This window comes from Salvelinus fontinalis, chromosome 38, assembly GCF_029448725.1.
Source record: "Salvelinus fontinalis isolate EN_2023a chromosome 38, ASM2944872v1, whole genome shotgun sequence".
NCBI classification, from domain to species: domain Eukaryota; kingdom Metazoa; phylum Chordata; class Actinopteri; order Salmoniformes; family Salmonidae; genus Salvelinus; species Salvelinus fontinalis.
In genome coordinates this window covers 17,301,097-17,329,013 of record NC_074702.1, presented here as the reverse complement: position 1 = coordinate 17,329,013, position 27,917 = coordinate 17,301,097, and the positions used below count along the sequence as shown (strand labels likewise).

Here is a 27,917-nt window from a genome sequence, read left to right as displayed (position 1 = left end):
AGAGAGCAAGGTACACACTATGTTTTTACCGATAGTCAAACTCTTCCCTTCACAGAGCCGAGAAGGATGCAATATACTGTTTCCTGGTGCTCGGATGGTTTGAGGACCATCATAAAAGTGCAATACCGGTGATTGCATGTGAGCAAAAAAATATATGTTTTTACATTCCAATTCAGGAGGGTTAGCCCTATATGAAGATTACACACACGGTATAGGGACTCCAGTCACTAAAGGGCCAAGCATTTTATTAGTTACCTCTAACTACTAAGGGTACTATGTTTGACCCATTTACAAGGATACTTTTTAAAAGCCTCCTATCTAGGTGAAATGGAGATGTAAAACCACATCATGTGAAGTAACTGACCCCACTCATCCATGCTACATCAATTAGTTCTGATTTTATAGGCATATTTCTTGTGATAGGTCTGACCTTCAATACCTTCCTATCCATACGAGCTACAGATCTACAGACAATGGTGATGAGTTCCTTCACCACTCTTATCAAAGATATTTTATAAAAAAATATAATTCCTCCCCTTTGATTCTCTAGAAATATTTTTCTTATTACAGCTTTAAATGTTAATTCAATAGCTTCCTATCTACATAACATGTACATCTAAAACCACTTGAGGTTATGTCTCTGACCACATAGTAGTCTACACACATTCGAATTGCAATTTTTGTTTACTGATATTACATAAATATCTCCTATGATAGGTCTAATTTTCAATAGTTCACTGTCCATATGAGTTACAGATCAACAGACTCGTGTGTTGGGTTCATTGACCTCTCTTATCAAAGGTACACCTTCATATTTCTTTCCAAAATGGCTCACCTTTGATTTTCTAAAAATATATCACCAAGTACAGCTGTGGTTATTAATTCATGTACAGATCTAATTTGAGGCAAATCCAACATAACACATCACTGAGTATGTTACATTGGATTTGCCTCAAACAGAACACTTTGTATTCAGGACATAAAGTTAATTTCTTTGACACATATTTGCAGTTTACTTTAGTGCCTTATTGCAAACATGATGCATGTTTTGGAATATTTGTATTCTGCACAGGCTTCCTTCTTTTCACTCTTTAATTTAGGTTACTATCAGGGAGTAACTATAATATTGTTAATCCATCCTCAGTTTTCTCCTATCACACCCATTAAACTCTGTAACTGTTTTAAAGTCACCGTTGGCTTCATAGTGAAATCTCTGAGCAGTTTCCTTCCTCTCTGGCAAGTTAGGAAGGATGCCTGCTTATTTGTAGTGACTGGGTATATTGATACACCATCCAACGTGTAATTAATAACTTCACCTGCTCAAAGGGATATTCAATTTCTGATTTTTATACCCATCTTCCAGTAGCCCTTCTTTGCGATGCTAGCTCACTGACCTCCCTACTCCCTAGTAAACACATTAGAATTGCTATTTTTCATTGCACTGATTTTACATGAATATTTCCTGTGATACGTCTACTTCCAATATCTTCCTATCTATATGAGCTACATGTAACGTTCGTCGTATGGAGGAAGAGAGGAGGACCAAGGCGCAGCGTGAAAAGTATCAATTTTAATAGAATACGTTAAACAAACAAAACAAAATAACGATAAACGAGAATAACACGAAACGAAACAGTTCTGTCTGGTGCAGACACACAAAGACTGAAAATAACCACCCACAAAACCCAACAGAAAACAGGCTACCTAAATATGGTTCCCAATCAGGGACAACGATAGACAGCTGCCTCTGATTGAGAACCATATCAGGCCAAACACAGAAAACCAACACAGAAATAGAAAACATAGATTACCCACCCAACTCATGCCCTGACCACACTAAAACAAACAAAATACAAAAGAACTATGGTCAGAACGTGACACTACAGGTCTACAGACAAGTGTGGTGGGTTCCTTGACCTCTCTTATAAAAGGTACACTTTTATTTTTTTATTCCTCCCCTTTGATTTTCTACAAATATTTATCCTATTACAGCTCTGGTTATTAATTCACGTACAAACCTAATTTTCAATAGCTTCCAGTCCAAATGACATATACAGTACTAGTCAAAAGTTTGGACACACCTACTCATTGAAGGGTTTTTCTTTATTTGACTATTTTCTACATTGTAGAATAATAGTGAAGACATCAAAACTATGAAATAACACATTTGGAATCATGTAGTAACCAAAAAAGTGTTAAACAAATCAAAATATATTTTATATTTGAGATTCTTCAGCCAATAAGTGTTCAGCATATGTGGGAACTCTTTCAAGACTGTTGGAAAAGCATTCCAGGTGAAGCTGGTTGAGAGAATGCCAAGAGTGTGCAAAGCTGTCATCAAGGCAAAGGGTGGCTACTTTGAAGAATCTCAAATATAAAATATATTTGGATTTGTTTAACACTTTTTTGGATACTACATGATTCCATATGTGTTATTTTATACTTTTGATGTCCACTATTCTACAATATAAAAATAAAGAATAACACTGGAATGAGTAGGTGTGTCCAAACTTTTGACGGTACTATACATCTAAAACCCTCCTCCTTAGTACACCAATGATATGTATTTAAACATTTTTTTTTTCAAATGTTAGAATTTATCTTCCACTTTGACATTACATAGTATTTTGTGTATATCGTTGACAAAAAAAATACAATTAAATCAATCTATTGAAAATTAGACTTATCACAGGAAATATTCCTATTAAAATTAATGCAATATAAAATGGCAATGTGTATGTCATTTGGACTGGAAGCTATTGAAAATTAGATCTGTACATGAATTAATAACCACAGCTGTAAAAAGTAATTCACTTTGATAATATAGGTCAGGGAACACACTGTACTTGTCTGTAGATCTCTTTCACATGTGGAGCGGAAGCCATTAAAAAGGATAATTATGAAATATTAATTTATAAATCAGGGAACTTTAAAATGTGAATTCTAATGGGTGCATCATGGATTAGAGGCAATAGTGACTTTGCCACAAGTGATTTTAGCTCTCTAGGTCATGCAAGTAGGCTACAGTAGGTTGCATATGAGTGAGAAAGATCATAGACCTATTTATGTTTTTTGAGCTCACATTTTTACACAAAATCCATAAAAAATAAACAAGATACAATTTTAAAATGTAATTATTGAGTAAACAGTTGGTTTAACAGTTGGTTTAAGATCTTTAGATGATTTAATATTTTTTTTAACGTTTCTGTAAACACCAGGTACAGCTGATTGCACTTTTAAGATGGTCCCTCAGCAGCGATTGCAGAATATTCCCCTATTGAAACCAACATAAAGTAACTTTTTTTCCAATGGAAATTAATGGGGGGGGGACCTGTACATTGATCCTTATCCTCATCTGATTCTAGATATATCACCTGAATCATCCTAGGACCTTCTATATAAGAGGTATTGACGAGAAAACTCTGAATATCAAACCAATATACAAACTGAAACCAAATGTACTGTGGTGATAAACCTTCAGTGCTGCTCAAATGGCTTTTGCAATTATTGGTTTAAGCATAGGATACTCCAGCTATCCTATAAGATTCGAATAATTCAAATGCATTTATAACGTTAACAATACTTTATATCATGGCCAGTTTGCTGCAATTCTTGTAATGTGTTATTATGTTCTTCTTGACAATACAAGCGCAGTTGGTGAATTTATTATGGGGGGGGAAGCGAGTGGAAACTCCAAAAAACAGTCTGCGCATGCCCCCAGCATTAAGGACTTTGATTTATTTAAAGTTTTGCTACCGCAGCCTATAAAAATGACCGACAACCGATTGCAGCCCACTTCTCATTCGAAATGATACACACAAAGTGATGGATGCACTGTTTTAATGTAGCCTATATCGTTCTGTCAAATTAACAATGATGTTACAATGTAACGAAAAACGCGAGATTTTACCTGGTAAGAAATCACTTTCTTCAAATTTTTCGTGGATTGACAGTTTACAATTTTAGATCTGCGTTAACCAAGATTACAATGGGTCTAATCTAAACAAAAAGTGATAGACCTATGATAAGTATGGAAGCAATTGATGAAAAACAAGACAACTCTGTATTAGGCCTACACTATAAACTATACAGTTTGGTGTTAATGTTAAGATCTAAAATGTAATGGAAATGCGTTTGTTAGGAATGTAGGGCAGGCAGGCACGAAATGATGTTATGTTTACAGTAAGAAAGTGGTTTAGATGGGGAATAACCAATGAGAATAACAGGGTCGGTGTGAAAATGATATTTTTGCATTAGCCTACACTACACTTCTTTCATCTTTCCATCATATTTTCTTTAATTAAGTAAATGCCATATTATTATCATGTTATAACAACACTGAAATATTTATGTTATTTTTGCATGGTCTTTCATCCAAGAAAGGAGCTTGCAACTTCATTTACACGCTCTTAGCAAATCTATGTCATGTTGTGCGGTGGAAAGGCTGTGCGTGTACTTGTTGAGCTCCCGGACCATCACAGAGTATGAGAGCCAGGTGATCTGGTCCCAGAGAACAGACATGGAGAAGGCTGCCAAACTGCTGCAGATGATCCTGAAGAAGGGTCGCGATGCGTGTCTGCTCTTTTTCGACTCACTAGAAAAGTGTTGCCAGTGCCCACCACAGTTCGAAAGAGTCACCGGCCTCCCAGGTAAGTCTCTTCAAAAGTGTACATTTTTTCATTTGATTAATTGCAAGTAAATTACTTTGTCCTACATGTGTATAGTTTTCGTGTAGTTCTCATCAACATTTAAATATGGTTATGCATAGTCTAGGCATTACGGTGATTTTGTGATTCTAAATTAAATAAAGGTTAAATAAAAAAATGTAAAAAAGATAATGTTGTGTGACATTTGGAGAGGTAGGCTAACTTGGCCTATATTGCAGCACGTTTTCTTTGTAGTATGTTATATGGTAAGCCAAATTCTACCCCACTTTAACTTTTGAAAGCACTGGAAACCTAGCACCATTTGGTGTCCGATGCAGGTGAGACCCAAGAATGTTCCATTCCTCATGTAAAATCTTTTTTTTTTTAAGATAAAGTGTAGGCTCAAATCTAAATGTTTTATCCACGTGTTCAAAACTAAAGCTCATAGAGGTATTTACAGTATGTCATCATCATGACGCAACGGGAATCACCGGGATACTGTTGTCAACAACAGACTATTTCCCATTTTTCAACCTCTTCCCTTTTTTCTCACACCCCAAACAACAGAGAGGAGGACCAACACTGCCCCAACTTACGTCATCAACATCAGCCATTCCAATTTGAGTAACTGCATCATTGGAGATGGTAACTTTCAAGGTGTGACAACGTGTATACAACAACCTCAGAGCATGGGTTCAGAGGATGCTAGGCATGGTAAGTTACAGTCAAATTCTCATCATTTCATATATTTAAAATTGTGTGTTACACGATTCAAGCACATTCACAGATACAAGCAAGCGCATATGTATATATTTTTATTATAATTATTCACTTCTCTTTTTGGCCTGCTCCATTGGCGCTCGGACCTTAAGAATTTACATTTTCCCTTCCCTTTACCTTTCTTTACTGAGTTCAAAGAAGCCATTAGATTCATAACTTTCATGTACTATACTGCATTCCATTCATGTCCCTATTACAGAGACAATGGGAAGCAACACCACCAGTGACCACCAGAGAGCAGTACAGGCCTGTCCAGATCCAGAGCTCCAGAGGAGTGTCCAGGTCTATGGGTCCCAACTGCAATATGTCATCATCGGGGACAACAACAACCTGCAGGCTGAAGACACACCGGAAGAGGAAGAAGGGGAAGAAGAAGAACTCATTAATAAAAGTAACTGATTGAATTTGTGTAGTGCTTTTCCAGATGCTCAAAGTGGTTTACATTGTGTTGGGGAAACTCCCCTCATACACCACCAACTAGTTTCCATTTAAGTCATTTAGCAGACTCTTTTATCCAGAATGACTTACAGGAGCAATTAGTGTTAAGTGCCTTGATGAAGGGCACATCGGCAGATTTTTCACCTAGTCGTCTCAGAGATTCAAACCAGTGACCTTTCAGTTACTGGCCCAATGTTCTTAACTGCTAGGCTACCTGCCTCTGAAGCCAAACGTTACATGTTCGAATCAGGTGATAGAAAGTTGTTTTTTGTTTTAAGCCTATGCCAAACCTTAACACTTACCTTAACCATTCAGAGTTAATGCCTAACCTTAAGATTTCAGAGTTAAAGCCTACACTTAACTCTAAACTTAAAAGTTTGGAGGTAATGCCTAAACTTAACCCTAACCTTAAAAATGTGGAGTTAGGGGGCCTCCCGGGTGGCGCAGTGGTCTAGAGCCTACACTTAACTCTAACCTTAAAAGTTTGGAGGTAATGCCTAAACTTAACCCTAACCTTAAAAATGTGGAGTTAGGGGGCCTCCCGAGTTAGGGGGCCGCTCTAGACCACTGGCGCAGTGGTCTAGAGCACTGCATCGCAGTGCTACCTGCGCCACCAGAGTCTCTAGGTTCGCCCCCAGGCTCTGTCGCAGCCGGCCGCGACCGGGAGGTCCGTGGGGCGACGCGCAATTGGCCTAGCGTCGTCCGGGTAAGGGAGGGTTTGGCCGGTAGGGATTTCCTTGTCTCATCGCGCTCCAGCGACTCCTGTGGCGGGCTGGGCGCAGTGCGTGCTAGCCAAGGGGGCCAGGTGCACGGTGTTTCCTCCGACACATTGGTGCGGCTGGCTTCCGGGTTGGAGGCGCGCTGTGTTAAAGAAGCAGTGCGGCTTGGTTGGGTTGTGCTTCGGAGGACGCATGACTTTCGACCTTCGTCTCTCCCGAGCCCGTACGGGAGTTGTAGCGATGAGACAAGATAGTAATTACTAGCGATTGGATACCACGAAAATTGGGGAGAAAAGGGGATAAAAATAATAATAATTAAAATGTGGAGTTAATGCCTAAACTTTAATGCCTAAACTAGTTGTGTGGCACTGCATCAGTCTCCATACATATATGGCTCTTCTATCCTAGATGCCATCTCCTGCTGTTGTGCTCTTGAGCAAGCTACTGCACCACGGTCGACCGTGGCTCTCAATCCCCATAAGTGATATGGGGACAAAATGTATGGCCATTGGCTACATTGTGTTCCTTGCTGTGTCGATGAACTTGATTTCTGGGGAATGTATATGTATTGTAAATTGCAGTGTATTGTTTGAATATTATAACTTAACCCACATAATCAGAGAATGAACCATATTTTTGGTCCGTAGACTTATGGAATAAGTATTGAATCATACGGTACCTACATTACGTTCTGTGAACCCAATGTATAATGACCGCACTGACCACTGCTACTGATAAAGTGCATTTTATTTATTTTAAGTATTTACTGCTGTAACAAATGAAAAGGTGCTGTTTTACTTTGAATGTATTCTTAATGTATTCATTTGAATGAATGTGTTAGGGCATACTGACTTATCTTTACTGAAAATGATACTGTACATATTCACTGTTCTACTAAGTTATCAACATTTGTTGAAAAAGGTTATTTCTATAGAAAGAAAAAGTTTATTATAAGGTACAGAAATTGTTATTGTTTTATCTGTCAATGAACAATATTTTTTCTCAATAATTTTGTTTGTCAATATAATATTTTGCTTGAAAAGCTGGCATGTCACCTCATGAAATATCCATACAACATTATAAAGGTATTGCATTACATTTTTATTATTCTTTGTCATCATTTCTTGAACTCTCTGGGAGGGAGTTACATCTGGAAGGTTTGAACAGATTAAAGATACAAGCTACACAGCAGTACATGCATGTTGCTGTCACATTTTGGGCTTTCTTTTATGTACCACACCTCTACTTATTGTAGTCCATATTTTGTCCTGCAATGACTTGTTTTGTGAGAAACAATCTCTAAGCTAGTTAATAGTAGCCTGGATCCTAACTGAATAGTTCTGTTTCACTTTACCAAACGGAGCAATTTAGTTTGGATCTAGACTAAGTTAATAGCCCCAAATCTAAATGATTTTAGTCGTGAAGTAAGTTGTCAAGGAAACACAGACCTGCTCTATGGACGAACATTACTATAAATAATATTGCCATACAGTATGCTGAGTCACTGTGGATTCAATCTGTCACAACAATAATATGTTAATGATGAGAGAAGAAGGCAGTGTATTTAAGGCAGAAATATAAGGAACAAGACTTGATTTGTAATAGACATTTTAATATACATACATCCTGATTCCTGGCTCCTGAAATATGCTTCTGCTTCTGGTTTAGAGACAAACTGTATGGTTAAGACACACCACAGTCACACACAACTGATATACAAATTCATGAATGCATTATTTTGAGGCTTTGAGTTGAACATGAGAGTAGCGTGTAATACCATACTTTGCTGCCTATACAATAAAACAGAGGGTGGTTTTAAGAATGTTAAATCATACCATAACTATTGTAAAGCAAAGAAAGACAATTTGAGATCATTTCATGTACTGTTATTGAATATGGGTGTTTATCTGCACAATATGAAATATTCCATTCAAAACCAAAGAAAAAGCCATGTCAAACTTACATCAATAACTAAAATCAACATAACAGGTATAGATTTCTTTCCCAAAATATGAATATATTTCTGGGGGCGCATACTTGTTACTGTAACAGACTAGATGATTGTTGGGGGCACAGGCTATATAAAATATTGACAAAAAGTGATTCCTACTGTTTGTGTCTGCTTTTGTTATGATTATCTAGCACAATTACTGTACCTGCTCAATGATATCACGTGTGTTCAACTACCAGTGACAGATACTGTGTTAATATTGTTCCTTCATCATGTCATAACCGTTAATAGAAATAGAATGAATAGAACAGGGTTGGAAGCTCTAACCCTGGAAATTTGACGAGTAAACTCATATGTACTTTCACAATGGCTCCATAGTATTGCAATGCAATAATTTCCATGGTTATTTGGAATGTTTTATCAACTGATGCTGGATTACCATGGTAATGAAGACTGTTCATTCAAATGATGTTAACTGATGTGGCTCATGCAATGCAACATATTTTTTGAAATGTCAGTTGAGTTGACTCAACAAAACATCACAGCACAGAATGAAGGGTACACATCCTGCTTTTACTTCCTGGCATGGGTCTAAGTTGAAGATGACAAAGGTTAAAACAATGGGATTCTAATACCCCATAATAATATGCAACAATGGTAGTTGGCAACATACTAACCATTCTATTTCTATGGTTAGTATATTCAGTAGTCTGACGTCTTTTGGAGAAGCATGCTCTAATCGGGGGCTGCGATGGCTATCTATAGCAAGGTCAATGAATATTTACATCAGAAAAAAATACTTATTTGGGTTTTATATTATGGTTTAGACAGAAGGGAATCCTTTTGGCACTAAAGCTGACACCTGACATTCCTGTAGACTCTACGCCTACGGAGAGACAGGTGAGAGGTTTGGGCTACCTTCATGGGTATGATCCAACTTTGAGCAAAGTGACACGCTGTTTGTTTACCTGTTATTCTTTATGGTAAAAATGATGCTTCATCAAGACCACTCAGAACCCAGAGAACATCAATGACCATAACTCATTATTGTACCGTCAGCTAAAAACAACCTGAACATGTCAAGAAGAGTAAAAAGGGGGAGGCAACTTTTCATCACAAACCACCTGACTCTAAGCCGAACCATATGTACACATGTATACCATACCATAGAAAATTATAACTTGTAAAAAAAAAACATCTACAGTTCCATATATTTTTAAGTCATCATCCAATCGTTTGTTGCTTTTGTCTCATATTGTCTCCACTTCAAGTTGTTCACAGCTCTCAGTATGGGACTTGTGTTGTCAGCATCACACCTACTCTCTTATAGTAGAATTCTACAGCCTGAGGAATTCAAATATGGAGCGTCATTTTGCCTTGTGCTAATTGATTTTTCTGTGGGCGAGTAGCTCCAACCACATTCCACCAATTGTGCCAGTATAGGGGGTGACTGAGGCCATACCACTTTGAATCTTTACACTACCTCATACTTTACATTTGATCATTCAGTGTCCTTAACCACCTCTCTATGGCAGAACATTATGGGAACATTTACATTACTGAACAAAATATTGTATAAAAATGGACTAGTATCCTTTTGTCTGAAAGTACTGGTACTGTATGCGACAATCAGAGAACATAGCAACAAGCACTGACTACACAGTCCACATTCCTCTAAGGAAAAGTAAAGGTCCACAGCCTGCTCTGACAGCATCGACAGACAGACTAAACTAGACACGTCTACTGGTATAGGCCGGATCGCAGCACGGTCATCCAGATCAAAACCCAGTCAGTCAGAGTTCTGTATTGTGCCATAAGTTCTGGAAGTAGCTAGAAGACAGTGGAAAAGGTAGACAAGGACGAGGGGAGAGTCTAGATCTCGTTGATTGTTCTTTCCGAGGGTCGGTAATCAGCTCCCTTGGGGGACGACATGTAGAAGGACTGGGTCTTGCGTTTTAAGCGCGCCCGCTTGGTGGCCAGGGAGAGGCTGTGCTTGCTGGAGGAGATGATGTCGTGGATGAACTTCTTGCAGTCCACGCACACTTCCATGGTGCTCCAGTCCTCCGTCAGCTCCGCTGGGAGCTCCACCTCGTCACGGGACTGGGACTTCTCCAGACTACCGTGCTTAGACAACCTGAGAGAGGGAGGGAGGAGAGGTTAACACTAAGTTGTGTAACAGAGGAGGTTCCATCCCTGTCCCTCACTGGGCTCAGTCGGCTACAGTTGCTCTTAAAATAGAACATAACTTCAATTGAGAATAAGTCTTGTAAATCTAAAACAGGGGCACAATTAAAAAAGCGTTATGATCTTGAGAAGAGGTAGAGGGATGCCTACTTGGACATGGTCTTCTGAAGGCTGAGGCGGTGGTGGCTGGTAGAGGGTTTCTCAGGCTTGGGGGCTGCTGCTTTTCTGCTTGGTCCTGCTGCTGCTGCTGAGGCTGCTGCTGCTCTGCTTGGTCCTGCTGCTGCTGCTGAGGCTGCTGCTGCTCTGCTTGGTCCTGCTGCTGCTGCTGAGGCTGCTGCTGCTCTGCTTGGTCCTGCTGCTGCTGCTGAGGCTGCTGCTGCTCTGCTTGGTCCTGCTGCTGCTGCTGAGGCTGCTGCTTTAACTGTTGCTTTTCCTTTTCCTGCTGAAATTGCTGCTGCTGTTGGGGTGGCTGATGGACCAGCTATACTGGCAGCTTTCCCCAGGGCTGCTACCCGGTCCCTCGATAGAGTGGTGGTAGATCCCAGGGAATATATGGGCAGGTTGGCATAGGGCTTGGAGGGCAGCCTCATCTGACAGAGAGACAGACATAGAGCAGAGTATGAACACACTCATAAAGACACTGGAGGTACAGTATGGGACTGTCAATATTATGGGCTGACTTTCTATCAGTGTGAGAGAATAGATATGACATACTTTTTGACAGCACTGTGAACACACAGGCCTTTTGCAGAACTGGCAGGTGTAGGACCAGGTGAACAAGGAAAACCTTTTGGATCGGCAACAGAAGCAAAGCTGTAACAAATAATTAATTCAGATCAGGTTTAAGTTTAAAAGTTTAAGACAAAAGCAATCAAATCATTCAAAAAGCAGTGTGTGATCAAATCCAGTGACTGCAAATATTTTGAAAGGAACGTGTAAGATGATTTTTCCCAACAATAGGTACTGTGATGTTTAGTCCGAGAGACTTGTACTTCAGCTGGGTGAAAATGACCAGCGGTAAACGGACCTTTCCCTTCTTCATAGCGTTGTACACATCCTTGTATTGTTGGAACTTCTCCAGGTCTGCTTTGACCAGCACCTGTCTGATGTGCATTACCTCTTCCACCGTCAGGGACAAGCACTCTACCGGGAAACAGAACTCCTCCTGAAAACACACACACACACACACACACACACACACACACACACACACACACACACACACACACACACACACACACACACACAGACACACAGACACACAGACACACACACACACACACAGTACCGGTCGGGTTACTATGACAACCGCACTAACTGCCCTTGTTACCATTCAGTCCACACACACCAGCACCTCTCGGTGCACTCTGTCTGGGTTCAGACTAGTTTGGGCAAAAAAAGTCTCCATTGTTCACTTGGCAAGACGAGGGGACAAACAAAGCACAAAGGGCAAGGAATGAGTAAACAACTTGAGTGATGACAAATAATGTCAATATTCCAGAAAATTCCAGAAATCAAATCAAATTTTATTAATCACATGCGCTGAATACAACAGGTGTAGACCTTACAGTGAAATGCTTACTTACGAGCACCTAACCAACAGTGCAATTTAAAAAAAATACGGATAGGAATAAGAGATAAAAGTAACAAGTAATTAAAGAGCAGCAGTAAAAAATGTAATATCATTATTTACAGGGGGTGCCAGTACAGAGTCAATGTGCGGGGGCACCGGTTAGTTAAGGTAGTATGTACATGTAGGTAGAGTTAATTAAAGTGACTATGAATAGATGACATCAGAGAGTGGCAGTGGTGTGGAGAGGGGGGGGGGGCAATGCGGATTGTCTGGGTAGCCATTTGACTAGATATTCAGGAGTCTTATGGCTTGGTGGTAGAAGCTGTTTAGAAGCCTCTTGGACCTAGACTTGGCGCTCCGGTGTCGCTTGCCGTGTGGTAGCAGAGAAAACAGTCTATGACTAGGGTGGCTGGAGTCTTTGACAATTCTTAAGGCCTTCCTCTGACACCACCTGGTATATAGGTCCTGGATGGCAGGAAGCTTGGCCCCAGTGTTGTACTGGGCCGTTCGCACTACTCTCTGGCATGTGTCCTCAGATCCTCAAATGGTTCTACAGCTGCACCATCAAGAGCATCCTGACTGGTTGCATCACTGCCTGATATGGCTGAGCAGTTGCCATACCAGGCAGTGATGCAACCAGTCAGGATGCTCTCGATGGTGCAGCTGTAGAACCTTTTGAGGATCTGAGGACCCATGCCAAGTCTTTTCAGTCTCCTGAGGGGGAAAAGGTTTTGTTGTGCCCGCTTCACATTTAGGCAGGTTACCTTAGTGTTTTTGGGCACAGGCACTATGGTGGTCTGCTTAAAACATGTTGGTATTACAGACTCGGACAGGGAGAGGTTGAAAATGTCAGTGAAGACACTTGCTATTTGGTCAGTGCATGCTCACTGCACACGTCCTGGTAATCCGTCTGGACTTGTGAATGTTAAACCGTCTAAAGGTCTTACTCACATTGGCTGCAGAGAGCGTGATCACACAGTCTTCCGGTACAGCTGGTGCTCTCATGCATGTTTCTGTATTATTTGCCTCAAATAGAAGAAGTTTAGCTCGTCCGGTAGGCTCGTGTCACCGGGCAGCTCTCGGCTGTGCTTCCCTTTGTAGTCTGTAATGCTTTGCAGGCCCTGCCACATCCGATGAGCATCAAAGCCGGTGTAGTACAACTTGATCTTAGTCCTGTATTGACGCTTTGCCTGTTTGATGGTTCGTCAGAGGGCATAGCGGGATTTCTTATACGCTTCCGGGTTAAAGTCCCGCTCCATGAAAGCGGCAGCTCTAGCCTTTAGCTCAGTGCGGATGCTGCCTATAATCCAGGGATTCTGGTTGGGGTATGTACGTACGGTCACTGTGGGGACGACCTCATCGATGCACTTGACAGATGTGGTGTACTCCTCAATGCCATTGGAGGAATCCTGGGAACCTATTCCAATCTGTGCTAGCAAAACAGTCCTGTAGCTTAGCATCTGCTTCATCTGACCACTTTTTTATTGATCTAGTCACTGGTGCTTCCTGCTTTAATTTAGCTTGTAAGCAGGAATCAGGAGGATGGAATTATGGTCAGATTTGCCAAATGGAGGGGGAGGGAGAGCTTTGTATGCATCGCTGTGTGTGGAGTATAGGTGGTCCAGAGTTCTTTTCCCTCTGGTTGCACATTTAACATGCTGATAGAAACTTGTTAAAACTGATTTAAGTCTCCCTGCATTAAAGTCCCCGGCTACTAGGAGCGCCGCCTCTGGGTGAGTGTTTATTTGTTTGCTTAAGGCGGAATACAGCTCATTCAATGCTATCATAGTTCCAGCCTCTGACTGTGGTGGTATGTAAACAGCTACAAAGAATATAGATGAAAACACTCTCTGTAGGTAATGTGGTCTGCAGCTTATTATGAGAAACTCTGTTCAAATACTTTTTATTGAACACACACAAGAATGGTGTATAGGTATAAAAGACAAGTATACAATTCTTATCTAAACATAAAAGAGCAGACAGAAACAACAAGACCCAGAGTTCTGGGTATAAAACAAGACATACAGAACAAGGACAGGTAGAAAGAAAGAGATTAGATGTCACCCCCCCCCCCCCCCCCAAATGTTGATCATTTATTGTTCAGAATATATCTAATTCTTTCTAAGTGTACAGTGTTTGCCAATTCGCTGAGCCCTAATTTGGTAGTGGGCGCTTCCCTCCTTTTCCAAAACAACAAAAAAAATTTTTTTGCCGAAATGAGACTGTAAGAGATGAGTTGTTTTGGGGGGTTGGTTAATCGGTTTACGGAATCAGACACTCCCAGGATTATCAGAAGCGGGTCTGGGTCTATTGAAGTCTCCAGAACTTCAGAGAGGATCCTAAAAATTCCACACCAATAACCATACAAGCTAGAGCATAGGGCAAAGCAGTGGAGTGGTGTACCCTGCGCAGCCTGACATGTATCACACATAGGGGATGTATCAGGAAATATCCTATGCAGTTTAGTTTTGGAATAGTGTAATCTGTGTAATACCTTGAATTGTATGAGACGATGTCTGGAGTTAACGGAGCATGTGTGGATATACTCCAAGCTATCTTCCCAGCCTGCCACAGAAATGTCAGTCCCTAGTTCTTCCTCCCATTTTGCCTTAATGGCATCTGTAGAAGGTGTGCTAACAGATTGAAAAGCATCATATAGATGAGATATCAGTTTGTCTGAGGTGGGGGATGTTTTTATGCATCCGTCAAACATGGAAGGCTTAGCGTTCCCAAATGTTCCGAGGTGTTTTCTAACAGTCTCTGATTTGTAGGTATCTGAAAAAGTTACTTCTGGGAAGATTATAAGTTTCCCTCAGCAGCTCAAAGGAAGCAAAGGTCCCTTCTATATATAAATCCCCTATGGTACTTATCCCTAACTCTCCCCATCACTCAAATGTGTTATCAAGGTTAGAGAGGGCAAAGGAGGGATACCTGGCAACAGCGAGCATGAATGATATTGGTCGAAGCTCAAAGTGGACTTTAGTTTGCTTCCAGATTCGGAATGTGCTATGTATAATAGGATTGTTACGATAAAGTGACATCTCCAGATTGACAGGCGACAAAATCACAGCGCCAATAGAGAAGGGGTGGCAATCCTCACGCTCCATACTAAGCCAGGTGGGTGACGGACGTGCGTCATCCAGCTAAAACGTAACAGCGCGGAGGTTAGCGGCCCAATAGTAAAATATAGAATTTGGGAGAGACAATCCTCCTTCCATCTTGGATTTACAGAGGTGTTTTTGACCTATCCTGTGTGTTTTATAATCCCAGATGAATGGATTGATAATTGAGTCCAGTTGTTTATGAAATGATTTAGGTATGAATACTGGGATGTTCTGGTATAGGTAGAGCAGTTGTGGGAGGAAGACCATTTTAATGGCATTAATTCTTTTGAGCAGAGAAATTGGGAGAGTTCTCCAAAATTGTATGTTTGCCTTGAGTTTTTGCATCAGAGAGGGGAAATTCTCTTTAAATAGTGAGGAGTATTGTTTGGTAACTACAATTCCTAGGTAGGTACATTTTTCTGAAGATAACTGGAAGATGTTCTAGCCAAGAGGTGTTTCGCAACTGTATGGGCATTAATTCGCTCTTGTTCCAATTTATTCTGTATCCCGAGAAGGTACCAAACAAATTAATCACATCAAGAATAGCTGGAATACTAGCTTGGGGTTCTGTTACATAGAGGAGAATGTCATGTGCGTATAGGGAAATCTTATTTAGAGTATCTTTAGTATTATAGCCATGTATTGCTGCATGAGATCTGATCGCCTGAGCGAGAGGTTCAATAATTAGGACGAAGAGCATAGGCGACAGCGCAATACCCTGCCTTGTCCCTCTGTAAAGGTTAAATCGGGGTGACAATGATTGGTTAGTGAGTATTCTCGCACAGGGGTTCCTATATTAAAGCTGGATCCAATTTATGAACCCATCTCCAATATTACATTTCTGTAGGACCTTGAATAGATAGGACCACTCAACTTGGTCAAAGACCTTTTCGGCGTCAAGAGATATAACGGCAAGGTCCACGTTAGGTAACCTCTGAGAACACATAATGTTGAAGAGGCACCTGAGATTGAAGAATTAGTTTCTGTTAGGGATAAAGCCGGTCTGGTCCGAATGGACCAATTTGCCCACTAAAGTGCTAAGCCTGTTAGCCAGTGTTTTTGCTAACATCTTTTGGTCTGTATTAAGGAGGGATATTGGTCTGTATGACCCTACCTCTTCCGGACCTTTACCCTTCTTATGTATAACTGTAATGAACACCTCATCCAAAGTAGATGGGAGAGCTCCATCCTCATTGGCCTGAACCAACATTTTGTTCAGGTAGGGAGAGAGCATGTTGCTGAATGTTTTATAGAATTCACCAGGGTATCCATCTGGGCCCGGGGTCTTGCCACTCTTTAGAGATATAATTGCTTCTCAAATTTCTTCAAGAGATATTTCCTTATTCAGGAAGTTAGAATCTTCCTGGGTCAGGGCAGGAAGATTACAGTCCTCCAAAAAGTTTTGCATAATTAAGAGGTTAGGATCCACTTTAGATGTGTATAGAGTCTCATAAAACTGACAGAATCTGTCATTGATGTCTTTGGGGGAAGAAAGTAATTCCCCAGATGCAGATTTAACTTTGTGAATCATTCGGTCACTCACATTCTTTCGAAGTTGTCTGGCGAGTAATTTATGTGGTTTGTCACCAAACTCAAAATATTTTTGCTTGGCATAGAGAAAAGATTTAGCAATTTTAGCTGAGAGAATCTGATTATATTCAAATTTTAAAGAGGTAATTTTTTTTATGTTTCCCCATAGATGGATGGCTAGCATTCTCCCTATCCAGTAGGTGAATTTGTCCCTCCAGTTCTACCAATTTTCCTCGGTTTTGCCTACTCCTGGCAGCCTGGTTCTGTGAGGAGCTGAGGATTCAACCTCCAGACCCTCTCGTTTGGTACAATGTCACCCAATCTCAGGGAGAAGGTGAGTGGACTGTGGTCAGAGATGATAATATCATGATACCTCACATTACAGGTATAGGGGAGTAATTTCGAATCAACCAAAAAGTAGTCAATTCGAGTATAAACATTGTGAACATAAGAGTAAAAGGAGTATTCCCTACCCGTAGGGTTAGAGATCCTCCATATATCAAATAAGTTAGAATTTTTTACGTAAGTATTCAAGAATTCGCTTGAATAATTATGAGAAACTCTACCTTAGGCGTGCAATAGCTTGAGACTTCCTTAGATATCGTGCACCAGCTGTTGTTTACAAAAATACATAGACCGCCGCCCCTTGTCTTACCAGATGCTGCTGTTCTATCCTGCCGGTACATAGTATAACCAGCCAGCTGTATGTTGATATTGTCGTCGTTCAGCCACGACTCCGTGAAGCATAAGATGTTACAGTTTTTAATGTCCTGTTGGTAGTTTAATCTTCCCAATAACTCGTCCATTTTATTGTCCAGAGATTGCATGTATGCTTGCAGAATTGAGGGGAGTGGGGGTTAATTCGATTGTCTCCGACTTTTCAGAAGGCAGCCCGCCCTCCGGCCTCTCTTTCTCCGCCTCCTCTTCACGTAGATCACTGGGGTTGGGGAAGGTATCCGAGGGAGCCGTATATCCTCCGCCTCGGAATCGTCAGAGTTGTGAAAGAAAAAAAATTATTCTGCTAGTCCGTGATGAGTAATCACAGTCCTGATGTCTAAAAGTTATTTTCGGTCATAAGAGATGGTAGCGGCAACATTATGTACAAAAGAGTCAAAAAATAAGTTACAAACAACGCAGATAAACAAACAAAAAAACATAATCGTTCGAGGCACATAAAATGCCTTCTGCTCCGGCGCCATCTAAATCCTCTACTTAGTTCTGCTTCACTTAAAGGTCTAGACAACCTAAAAATACACAAGGCCCATTTGCTCTGCAGCTGGAGTTGCGGTTGGTTTTCTGCTTCTTTCTGCCTGTTTCTGACTTCAATAAATAAGCCTGCGGTGAGACTACGGAGATGCTACAGTTGAAGTCGGAAGTTTACATACACTTAGGTTGGAGTCATTAAAACTAATTTTTCAACCACTCCACAAATTTCTTGTTAACAAACTATAGTTTTGGCAAGTCGGTTAGGACATCTACTTGCATGACACAAGTAATTTTTCCAACAATTGTTTACAGACAGATTATTTCACTGAAATTCACTGTATCACAATTCCAGTGGGTCAGAAGTTTACATACACTAAGTTGACTGTGCCTTTAAACAGCTTGGAAAATCCCAGAAAATTATGTCATGGCTTTAGAAGCTTCTGATAGGCTAATTGACATCATTTGAGTCAATTGGAGTTGTACCTGTAGATGTATTTCAAGGCCTAACTTCAAACAGTACCTCTTTGCTTGACATCATGGGAAAATCAAAAGAAATCAGCCAAGACCTCAGAAAGAAAATTGTAGACTTCCACAAGTCTGGTTCATCCTTAGGAACAACAGCAAAGGACCTTGTGAAGATGCTGGAGGAAACAGGTACAAAAGTATCTATATCCACAGTAAAACGAATCCTATATCGACATGACCTGAAAGGCCACTCAGCAAGGAAGAAGCCACTGCTCCAAAACCTCAATAAAAAAGCCAGACTACGGTTTGCAACTGCACATGGGGACAAAGATCGTACTTTTTGGAGAAATGTCCTCTGGTATGATGAAACAAAAATAGAACTGTTTGGCCATAATGACCATCGTTATGTTTGGAGGAAAAAGTGGGAGGCTTGCAAGCCGAAGAACATCATCCCAACTGGGAAGCACGGGGGAGGCAGCATCATGTTGTGGGGGTACTTTGCTGCAGGAGGGACTGGTGTACTTCACAAAATAGATGGCATCATGAGGTAGGAAAATTATGTGGATATATTGAAGCAACATCTCAAGACATCAGTCAGGAAGTTAAAGCTTGGTCGCAAATGGGTCTTCCAAATGGATAATGACCCCAAGCATACTTCCAAAGTTGTAGAAAATGGCTAAAGGACAACAAAGTCAAGGTATTGGAGTGGCCTCACAATTCCCTGACCTCAATCCTATAGAAAATGTGTGGGCAGAACTGAAAAAGCGTGTGTGAGCAAGGAGGCCTACAAACCTGACTCAGTTACACCAGCTCTGTCAGGAGGAATGGGTCAAAATTCACCCAACTTATTGTGGGAAGATTGTGGAAGGCTACCCGAAATGTTTGACCCAAGTTAACAATTTAAAGGCAATGCTACCAAATACTAATTGAGTGTATGCAAACTTCTGACCCACTGGGAATGTGATGAAAGAAATAAAAGCTGAAATAAATCACTCTCTCTACTATTATTCTGACATTTCCCATTCTTAGAATAAAGTGGTGATCCTAACTGACCTAAAACAGGGAATTTTTACTAGGATTAAATGTCAGGAATTGTGAAAAACTGAGTTTAAATGTATTTGGCTAAGGTGTATGTAAACTTCCGACTTCAACTGTATATTTAACAGTACACCAGGTCTATTGCTGCTGCTGCAATTACTGGTCATCCTGGTGTTGTTCCAATAATGTTTCTCAATAATGTGTCTCTATTCAAAGTAAAAAAAATTGTACCCATCTAATGTTTCTCACTCCCAGAAGAATCCTTAATATACTCTGATTCTAATGCTGCTGCGGTTCCTGCTGCTGATCTTATGACTCACAGAGATACAGTGGGCTGCATTGTCTCTGGCCCAGAGGCAGGTAGGGAGGGGGAGAGCCTAGGGAGTATCAACAATAACAAAAAACAGGGAGTTTATACTTGCTACTGAACAACAGTACATTATATACAGTATACACAACATGAAGGAGTTAATTTATCTAGAGCATTGTTTTAATTGGCAGTGGCTCGCTAGGCTACATGATGCTTGCAAGCACAACGACTATAACTACGGTTAAATGGAGGAAAGCTGAGTATGATGAAATGATTGGTGGTCCAGTGAGGGATGCATCTGCTGTTGACTGTCAAAATGCATAATGACAATCACACCTAAACTGAAGGGCTTTCTATGAAAACAGCAACAGTCCTGGGCCGAGGGATGGGTCTCTAGGAAAGCAGGAAGCATTAGAAGAGATGATGATGATGAACTACGATGCGCCAGCAGGGACATAAGGAGCGACTGGCAAACCTTGACAGGCTTTCTTCCCCTGTACAGAGCAGACAGGGCAGACCACACCATGTTCAAGACAAACACCTCGACAGGGTAGGAGCTCCGTAAGGGGTGGAGGGTGGAAGGAGGGGAGTGGAGGAGGAGGGGGGTCCAGGGGAACAAATGGTGGGCTATCCTCCCAACCTGAGAAGGACAGGGGTTATAGAGGTGGATGGAGGAGGGGGAGGACAGGGGTTATAGAGGTGGATGGAAGAGGGGGAGGACAGGGGTTATAGAGGTGGATGGAGGAGGGGGAGGACAGGGGTTATAGAGGTGTATTGAAGAGGGGGAGGACAGGGGTTATAGAGGTGTATTGAAGAGGGGGAGGACAGGGGTTATAGAGGTGTATTGAAGAGGGGGAGGACAGGGGTTATAGAGGTGGATGGAAGAGGGGGAGGACAGGGGTTATAGAGGTGTATTGAAGAGGGGGAGGACAGGGGTTATAGAGGTGTATGGAGGAGGGGGAGGACAGGGGTTATAGAGGTGTATGGAGGAGGGGGAGGACAGGGGTTATAGAGGTGGATGGAAGAGGGGGAGGACAGGGGTTATAGAGGTGTATGGAGGAGGGGGAGGACAGGGGTTATAGAGGTGTATGGAAGAGGGGGAGGACAGGGGTTATAGAGGTGTATGGAGGAGGGGGAGGACAGGGGTTATAGAGGTGTATGGAGGAGGGGGAGGACAGGGGTTATAGAGGTGTATTGAAGAGGGGGGGGACAGGGGTTATAGAGGTGGATGGAAGAGGGGGAGGACAGGGGTTATAGAGGTGTATTGAAGAGGGGGAGGACAGGGGTTATAGAGGTGTATTGAAGAGGGGGAGGACAGGGGTTATAGAGGTGTATTGAAGAGGGGGAGGACAGGGGTTATAGAGGTGTATGGAGGAGGGGGAGGACAGGGGTTATAGAGGTGTATTGAAGAGGGGGAGGACAGGGGTTATAGAGGTGTATGGAGGAGGGGGAGGACAGGGGTTATAGAGGTGTATTGAAGAGGGGGGGGACAGGGGTTATAGAGGTGGATGGAAGAGGGGGAGGACAGGGGTTATAGAGGTGTATTGAAGAGGGGGAGGACAGGGGTTATAGAGGTGTATTGAAGAGGGGGAGGACAGGGGTTATAGAGGTGTATTGAAGAGGGGGAGGACAGGGGTTATAGAGGTGTATGGAGGAGGGGGAGGACAGGGGTTATAGAGGTGTATTGAAGAGGGGGAGGACAGGGGTTATAGAGGTGTATTGAAGAGGGGGAGGACAGGGGTTATAGAGGTGTATTGAAGAGGGGGAGGACAGGGGTTATAGAGGTGTATGGAGGAGGGGGAGGACAGGGGTTATAGAGGTGTATTGAAGAGGGGGGGGACAGGGGTTATAGAGGTGGATGGAAGAGGGGGAGGACAGGGGTTATAGAGGTGTATTGAAGAGGGGGGGGACAGGGGTTATAGAGGTGTGTGGAAGAGGGGGAGGACAGGGGTTATAGAGGTGGATGGAAGAGGGGGAGGACAGGGGTTATAGAGGTGTGTGGAAGAGGGGGAGGACAGGGGTTATAGAGGTGGATGGAAGAGGGGGAGGACAGGGGTTATAGAGGTGTATGGAGGAGGGGGAGGACAGGGGTTATAGAGGTGTATTGAAGAGGGGGAGGACAGGGGTTATAGAGGTGGATGGAAGAGGGGGAGGACAGGGGTTATAGAGGTGGATGGAAGAGGGGGAGGACAGGGGTTATAGAGGTGTATTGAAGAGGGGGAGGACAGGGGTTATAGAGGTGTATGGAGGAGGGGGAGGACAGGGGTTATAGAGGTGTATTGAAGAGGGGGAGGACAGGGGTTATAGAGGTGGATGGAAGAGGGGGAGGACAGGGGTTATAGAGGTGGATGGAAGAGGGGGAGGACAGGGGTTATAGAGGTGTATGGAAGAGGGGGAGGACAGGGGTGTGTGGGGGAGAAGAGGTGGGGGGATTGGAGGTGGGGTGTTAGGAGCATCTTACATCACCTAACAGAAAGAAGATGAAGGCTGATGAACACAAGACAAACTGACACACTATTCAGGAACCAAAATCTCCAATGTGCTCATTTTCTCCAGATTGATAAACTCTTCTCTTTTCCTTGTTCTCTTCTGTTACTCACCAGAGACTTGGAGCTCTGTCTGGATGGGGGTATGAACTGCCGTACATTGGTGGGCGTTTCCTTCTCAATGGAGTGTCTCCTCTGGGGGGCATGCCGTCTCTCAGGCTGGGGGGTGGAGGAGATAGGCAGGAACATGGGTGGAGCTGGGGGTGGGGGGAGAGAGGATATGTGTGATATACTTTTATGTAGTACTGTAACCCTTATATTACCAGTTAAGTTAACTGAGAAGACTCTCTTTGACAGCATTAGTCTCAGCATAGAAGAGCTGTCAGGTGAACAGCTGAGAGCTGTGAAAGCATGGAATTACATATAGAATTCTAGGATCTCCATGATAACCTTAACCATAGCTTCATCGCCTCCCGAGTGGTGCAGTGGTGTTAGCTGTGCCACTAGAGATCCTGGTTTGAGTCCAGGCTCTGTCGCAGCCGGCCGCGATGACGAGACCCATGGGGCGGCACACAATTGGCCCATCGTCAACCGGGTTTGGCCGGCAGGGATGTTCTTGACCCATTGTGCACTAGCGACTCCTGTGGAGGGCCGGGCGCAATGCACGCTGTCACGGTCGCCAGGTGTACGGTGATCCTCCAACACATTGGTGCGGCTGGCTTCCAGGTTAAGCGGGCATTGTGTCAAGAAGCAGTGAGGCTTGGCTGGGTTGTGTTTCGGAGGACGCACGGCTCTCGACTTTCGCCTCTCCCGAGTCCGTACAAGAGTTGCAGCGATGAGACAAGACTGTCACTACCAATTGGATACCACAAAATAAATCAACCCTAGCTTCATGTCCACACCCTGGCTGAACCCTAACCCCAACCCTAACTCTGGCCTTCTGGTCAACTCACTCTTCCTGCCCAGTACAGACTCTGGAGATGTGTCATCTACCACCGATGTAGAGACACTGGAGCTACTGGCTGACCTTCGACCCCCAATGGTAATGTCATCCTGTAGGGGGAACAACAGAGAGCAGTGCTGTAGGATGTACAGTTGAAGTCGGAGGTTTACATACACCTTAGCCAAATACATTCAAACTCAGTTTTTCACAAATCCTGACATTTAATCCAAGTAAAAATTCCCTGTCTTAGGTCATTTAGGATCACCACTTTATTTTAAGAATGTGAAATGTCAGAATAATAGGAGAGAGAATGATTTATTTCAGCCTATATTTCTTTCATCACATTCCCAGTGGGTCAGAAGTTTGCATACACTCAATTAGTATTTGGTAGCATTGCCTTTAAATTGTTAACTTGGGTCAAACATTTTGGGTAGCCTTCCACAATCTTCCCACAATAAGTTGAGTGAATTTTGACCCATTCCTCCTGACAGAGCTGGTGTAACTGAGTCAGGTTTGTAGGCCTCCTTGCTCGCACACGCTTTTTCAGTTCTGCCCACACATTTTCTATAGGATTGAGGTCAGGGAATTGTGAGGCCACTCCAATACTTTGACTTTGTTGTCCTTAAGCCATTTTGCCACAACTTTGGAAGTATGCTTGGGGTCATTGTCCATCTGGAAGACCCATTTGTGACCAAGCTTTAACTTCCTGACTGATGTCTTGAGATTTTGCTTCAATGTATCCACATAATTTTCCTACCTCATGATGCCATCTATTTTGTGAAGTGCACCAGTCCCTCCTGCAGCAAAGCACCCCATACAACATGATGCTGCCTCCCCCATGCTTCACGGTTGGGATGGTGTTCTTCGGCTTGCAAGCCTCCCACTTTTTCCTCCAAACATAACGATGGTCATTATGGCCAAACAGTTCTATTTTGGTTTCATCAGACCAGAGGACATTTCTCCAAAAAGTACAATCTTTGTCCCCATGTGCAGTTACAAACCGTACTCTGGCTTTTTTATTGCTGAGCGGCCTTTCAGGTTAGGTCGATATAAGACTCGTTTTACTGTGGATATAGAAACCTTGGTACCTGTTTCCTCCAGCATCTTCACAAGGTCCTTTGCTGTTGTTCTGGGATTGATTTGCACCTTTGGCACCAAAGTACGTTCATCTCTTGGAGACAGAACGCATCTCCTTCCTGAGCGGTATGACGACTGCGTGGTTCCATGGTGTTTATACTTGCCTACTATTGTTTGTACAGATGTACGTGGTACATTCAGGCGTTTGGAAATTGCTCCCAAGGATGAACCAGACTTGTGGGGGTCTACAATATTTTTCTGAGGTCTTGGCTGATTTCTTTTGATTTTTCCATGATGTCAAGCAAAGAGGCACTGAGTTTGAAGGTAGGCCTTGAAATACATTCACAGGTACACCTCCAATTGACTCAAATTATGTCAATTAGCCTAACAGAAGCTTATAAAGCCATGACATCATTTTCTGGAATTTTTCAAGCTGTTTAAAGGCACAGTTAACTTAGTGTATGTAAACTTCTGACCCACTGGAATTGTGATACAGTGAACTATAAGTGAAATAATTTGTCTGTAAACAGTTTTTGGAAAAATGACTTGTGTCATGCACAATGTAGATGTCCTAACCAACTTGCCAAAACTATAGTTTGTCAACAAGAAATGTGTGGAATGGTTGAAAAACAAGTTTTAATGACTCCAACCTAAGTGTATGTAAACTTCCGACTTCAACTGTATACTGATGTCAACTACCAAAAGACACACACACACACACACACACACACACACACACACACACACACACACACACACACACACACACACACACACACACACACACACACACACACACACACACACACACACACACACACACACACACACACACACACACATACACACACTTACACAAACACACTTACGTCAGAGTCGGAGCTGTCCAGTTCTGACAGGGTAGGCGCTTTCAGCCTCTTCCTCTGACATAGTGCCTGGGCTCCACCCCCTGGTGTCCCTGGCCCCCCATTGGACAGACTGCTGAGGGTCATGGTGCTGGAAGTCTTCCTGCGGCCATCAGGGCTGGACACATCTGGACAGAGAGGTTGTCACAAGAAGACTGATCAGACAGAGGACAGCTCAAATACCCAGGGGTGATTTCAGCAGGATGCAACGTAGCTAACTATACTGAACCCTGCAGATAGAAATGTCATGTATAGAGCTGGGAACAGAATTCCAGAATCTGGACAAACATATCTGTTCTATGTGATACATTTCTATTTTAGTGTTCAGTAACGTTGCACAGTCCTGAACAGACCCGCGGGGAACACACCAGCGGTAGGGAGGAGGGCGTGTGAGTTGAGGAGAGACGGAGAAGCAGCCTGGTGTTACACACACAACATGGATTCTACTTTCATTACCCTTTAAGACCTGGACTGAGCAGGATTCTAATGAGACCCTAACCCTAGCTGACTCCCTCCCTCATAGCCTCTCATTGACAACTTCTCCCCCCAAGAAAAATATAAATTAATTAGGGGGGGGGGGGAGTGGAGGGGGTGACGGAGGAAGGGATGGAGAAGAGAGTGCTGGATAATCAGTAGCAGAGGCAGATCTGATCTGTGGATGCCAGGCTCTCTCTCTCTCTCTCTCGCTCGCTCTCCCTCTCTCTCTCTTTCTCTCGCTCTCTCACTTTCTCTCCCTCTCTGTGAAAAGGACCACGCAGTGAGAATGTGAATACCTCTTCTGGAAAAAGTCTAAAATACGACCTCATTACCTCAGTGGGAGGCCAAGGCCCTCCTGTACTGCTGTCCTGGAGCTTCTAAACCTGCCTTGCTGGGACAAGACTGACTGGTCCTGAGATCCAGGTTTAAACTAGAGCAGATTAAACATCCACCATTTCTGGCACTATGCTCAGTGTCAGTCAAAAGTAAAAACATTGTAAAGCACTGGTTTCTGTAAACTATATTTGTCGATATAGTATAATTCAGCTTATTTTAGTCGAGGCATAAGCAGTAGTGTTAGGATACAGCCAAATAGGCAGACAAACGAAACAGGGCTAACATTATGTGTTGCAGCACACAAGTTGCTAGTCACATAAACAGAGCCAAACCACTCCACATACTTTACCTTGACGTGTAAGGATCAACTGTGGAGTGCTGTAGTATATGCCTCCACCTAAAAGGGAACACTTCCTTAAATATGATAGGCCAGACTGTGCTAATGGTTTATCCCTATCCCCAAACATAGCCTGTCATTTGACTACAGAACTCTATCTCTCTCGGTGAGTATTGGTATTGGAGAATCTGGCCACAAAGTAAGGGGATAAGTACCCAGCTGCAATGAAGTTCAGATAGCCAACCATCACATACACACTCACGTACGTACGCACGCACGCACGCACGCACGCACGCACGCACGCACGCACAAACACATACACATACACATAACACACACACACACATTAAAGCTTCACAACAATAAATTGAACCAACTAGTTGAGCAAAGGGTAAAATTGCCTCCAATGTGATGAAAGACGCTGGGATCAGTGGGAGAAATGTCAAGCACAGCCAATCAGACTGTCAAGCACAGCCAATTCAGATACCCTGCCCACAACAGGAAGTGTTGACACATAAAAGAGTAAGAGTGTAGATTATTATAAATTATTTTCAGTGTCACCAATGTAAATTCATTAGCTATCTATCTTACTAAAGGATGTATTGGTGATGACATTTTTGGGTAACCACTGCAGTACAACCTTATAAAACAGAAGGTATCCTCTTCTTATCTGTTTTAAAAACAGCCAAATACTGTAAGTTATTCAGAAGTGCTAAATGACCAATGCAGGCGATGTTGGAGATACACTGATGTCTTTGTGAGAATGTGCTTTTTTGTGTTGAATAGAGCTGGGAGCCGACAGGTGTGTGTGTGTGTGTGTGTGTGTGTGTGTGTGTGTGTGTGTGTGTGTGTGTGTGTGTGTGTGTGTGTGTGTGTGTGTGTGTGTGTGTGTGTGTGTGTGTGTGTGTGTGTGACGACAGCTCCTGTCTACGCTGCTCTCTGATCCCACCTCTGATTAAATTCTGCAGACTCACTTTCCAAGATTAACAACTGCTTTGTGTGAGGAGGACCGTCATTTTCTAGAAAACCGAGGAAGGTAGTTATGCTTATGCACGTCTTGGTTGTTTGTAATGTGAATTTCTGAGTAATGGAGTTCTTTAGCTTAGGCAACTCTTTCCCTGATTTATTTTAGTGTGGAAAAGAAAGATGGAAAAGAAGATTATTCAGTGGGAGTTTGAAAGGCAGGAGCTCTGTTGTCTCTACTGGCTATAGGCTACTGACTTTTATCAATATCAAATATGTTTTTAACATACTGTAGGTTTCATCCCAAGCACAACAATAGATTAGAGAAAAATGTAGGAAGATCTAACAAGTCTTGACTAATCCCAGAATTAAACATTTTTTGAAGTGAGCATTTCTCAAGCATTTAGACAAGGAAAATACTGTTTTACAATTCCTCCTGAGGGACTGAG

General features: G+C 42.6%; 2 protein-coding genes across 9 annotated transcripts in view; one reads left to right on the top strand and one right to left on the bottom strand.

Annotated features, from left to right (window-relative positions):
- Window positions 1–3,678: 3,678 nt before the first annotated feature.
- LOC129837709 (uncharacterized) lies at window positions 3,679–7,681 on the top strand. Of its 2 annotated transcripts, none has more exons than XM_055904094.1 (4): window positions 3,679–3,913; window positions 4,380–4,649; window positions 5,214–5,360; window positions 5,626–7,681. In XM_055904094.1, exons 1-4 carry the CDS (start codon window positions 3,874–3,876, stop codon window positions 5,823–5,825), a joined length of 657 nt encoding a protein of 218 aa, XP_055760069.1. In that variant the 5' UTR covers window positions 3,679–3,873; the 3' UTR covers window positions 5,826–7,681. The 2 variants fall into 2 exon arrangements, with proteins under 2 accessions (XP_055760069.1, XP_055760070.1); XM_055904095.1 differs by having other exon boundaries at window positions 3,682–3,913; window positions 4,444–4,649.
- A 493-nt stretch (window positions 7,682–8,174) lies between these two features.
- LOC129837707 (protein spire homolog 1-like) overlaps window positions 8,175–27,917 on the bottom strand; it is a 66,194-nt gene continuing 46,451 nt past the window's right edge. For 2 of the 7 annotated variants that reach the window (XM_055904086.1, XM_055904087.1), the window contains 9 exons: window positions 26,518–26,565; window positions 25,320–25,483; window positions 23,384–23,483; window positions 22,545–22,687; window positions 20,420–20,584; window positions 11,746–11,883; window positions 11,433–11,531; window positions 10,869–11,308; window positions 8,175–10,668 (listed from right to left, as the gene is read on the bottom strand). In XM_055904086.1, coding sequence (XP_055760061.1) covers window positions 10,407–10,668; window positions 10,869–11,308; window positions 11,433–11,531; window positions 11,746–11,883; window positions 20,420–20,584; window positions 22,545–22,687; window positions 23,384–23,483; window positions 25,320–25,483; window positions 26,518–26,565 — 1,559 coding nt within the window. In that variant the 3' untranslated portion in view covers window positions 8,175–10,406. The remainder of the gene's footprint in view (window positions 10,669–10,868; window positions 11,309–11,432; window positions 11,532–11,745; window positions 11,884–20,419; window positions 20,585–22,544; window positions 22,688–23,383; window positions 23,484–25,319; window positions 25,484–26,517; window positions 26,566–27,917) is intronic. The other 5 variants (XM_055904088.1, XM_055904089.1, XM_055904091.1 and 2 more) reach the window with 3 other exon arrangements.

What these genes read in the sequence shown, in the direction of transcription:
- LOC129837709 (XM_055904094.1), top strand. Translation starts at nt 3,874, where the DNA reads ATGATGTTACAATGTAACGAAAAACGCGAGATTTTACCTG. An exon ending in AAAACGCGAGATTTTACCTG is followed by an intron (nt 3,914 to 4,379) that starts GTAAGAAATCAC and finishes CTTTCATCCAAG; the next exon opens with AAAGGAGCTTGCAACTTCAT. An exon ending in AAGAGTCACCGGCCTCCCAG is followed by an intron (nt 4,650 to 5,213) that starts GTAAGTCTCTTC and finishes CCCAAACAACAG; the next exon opens with AGAGGAGGACCAACACTGCC.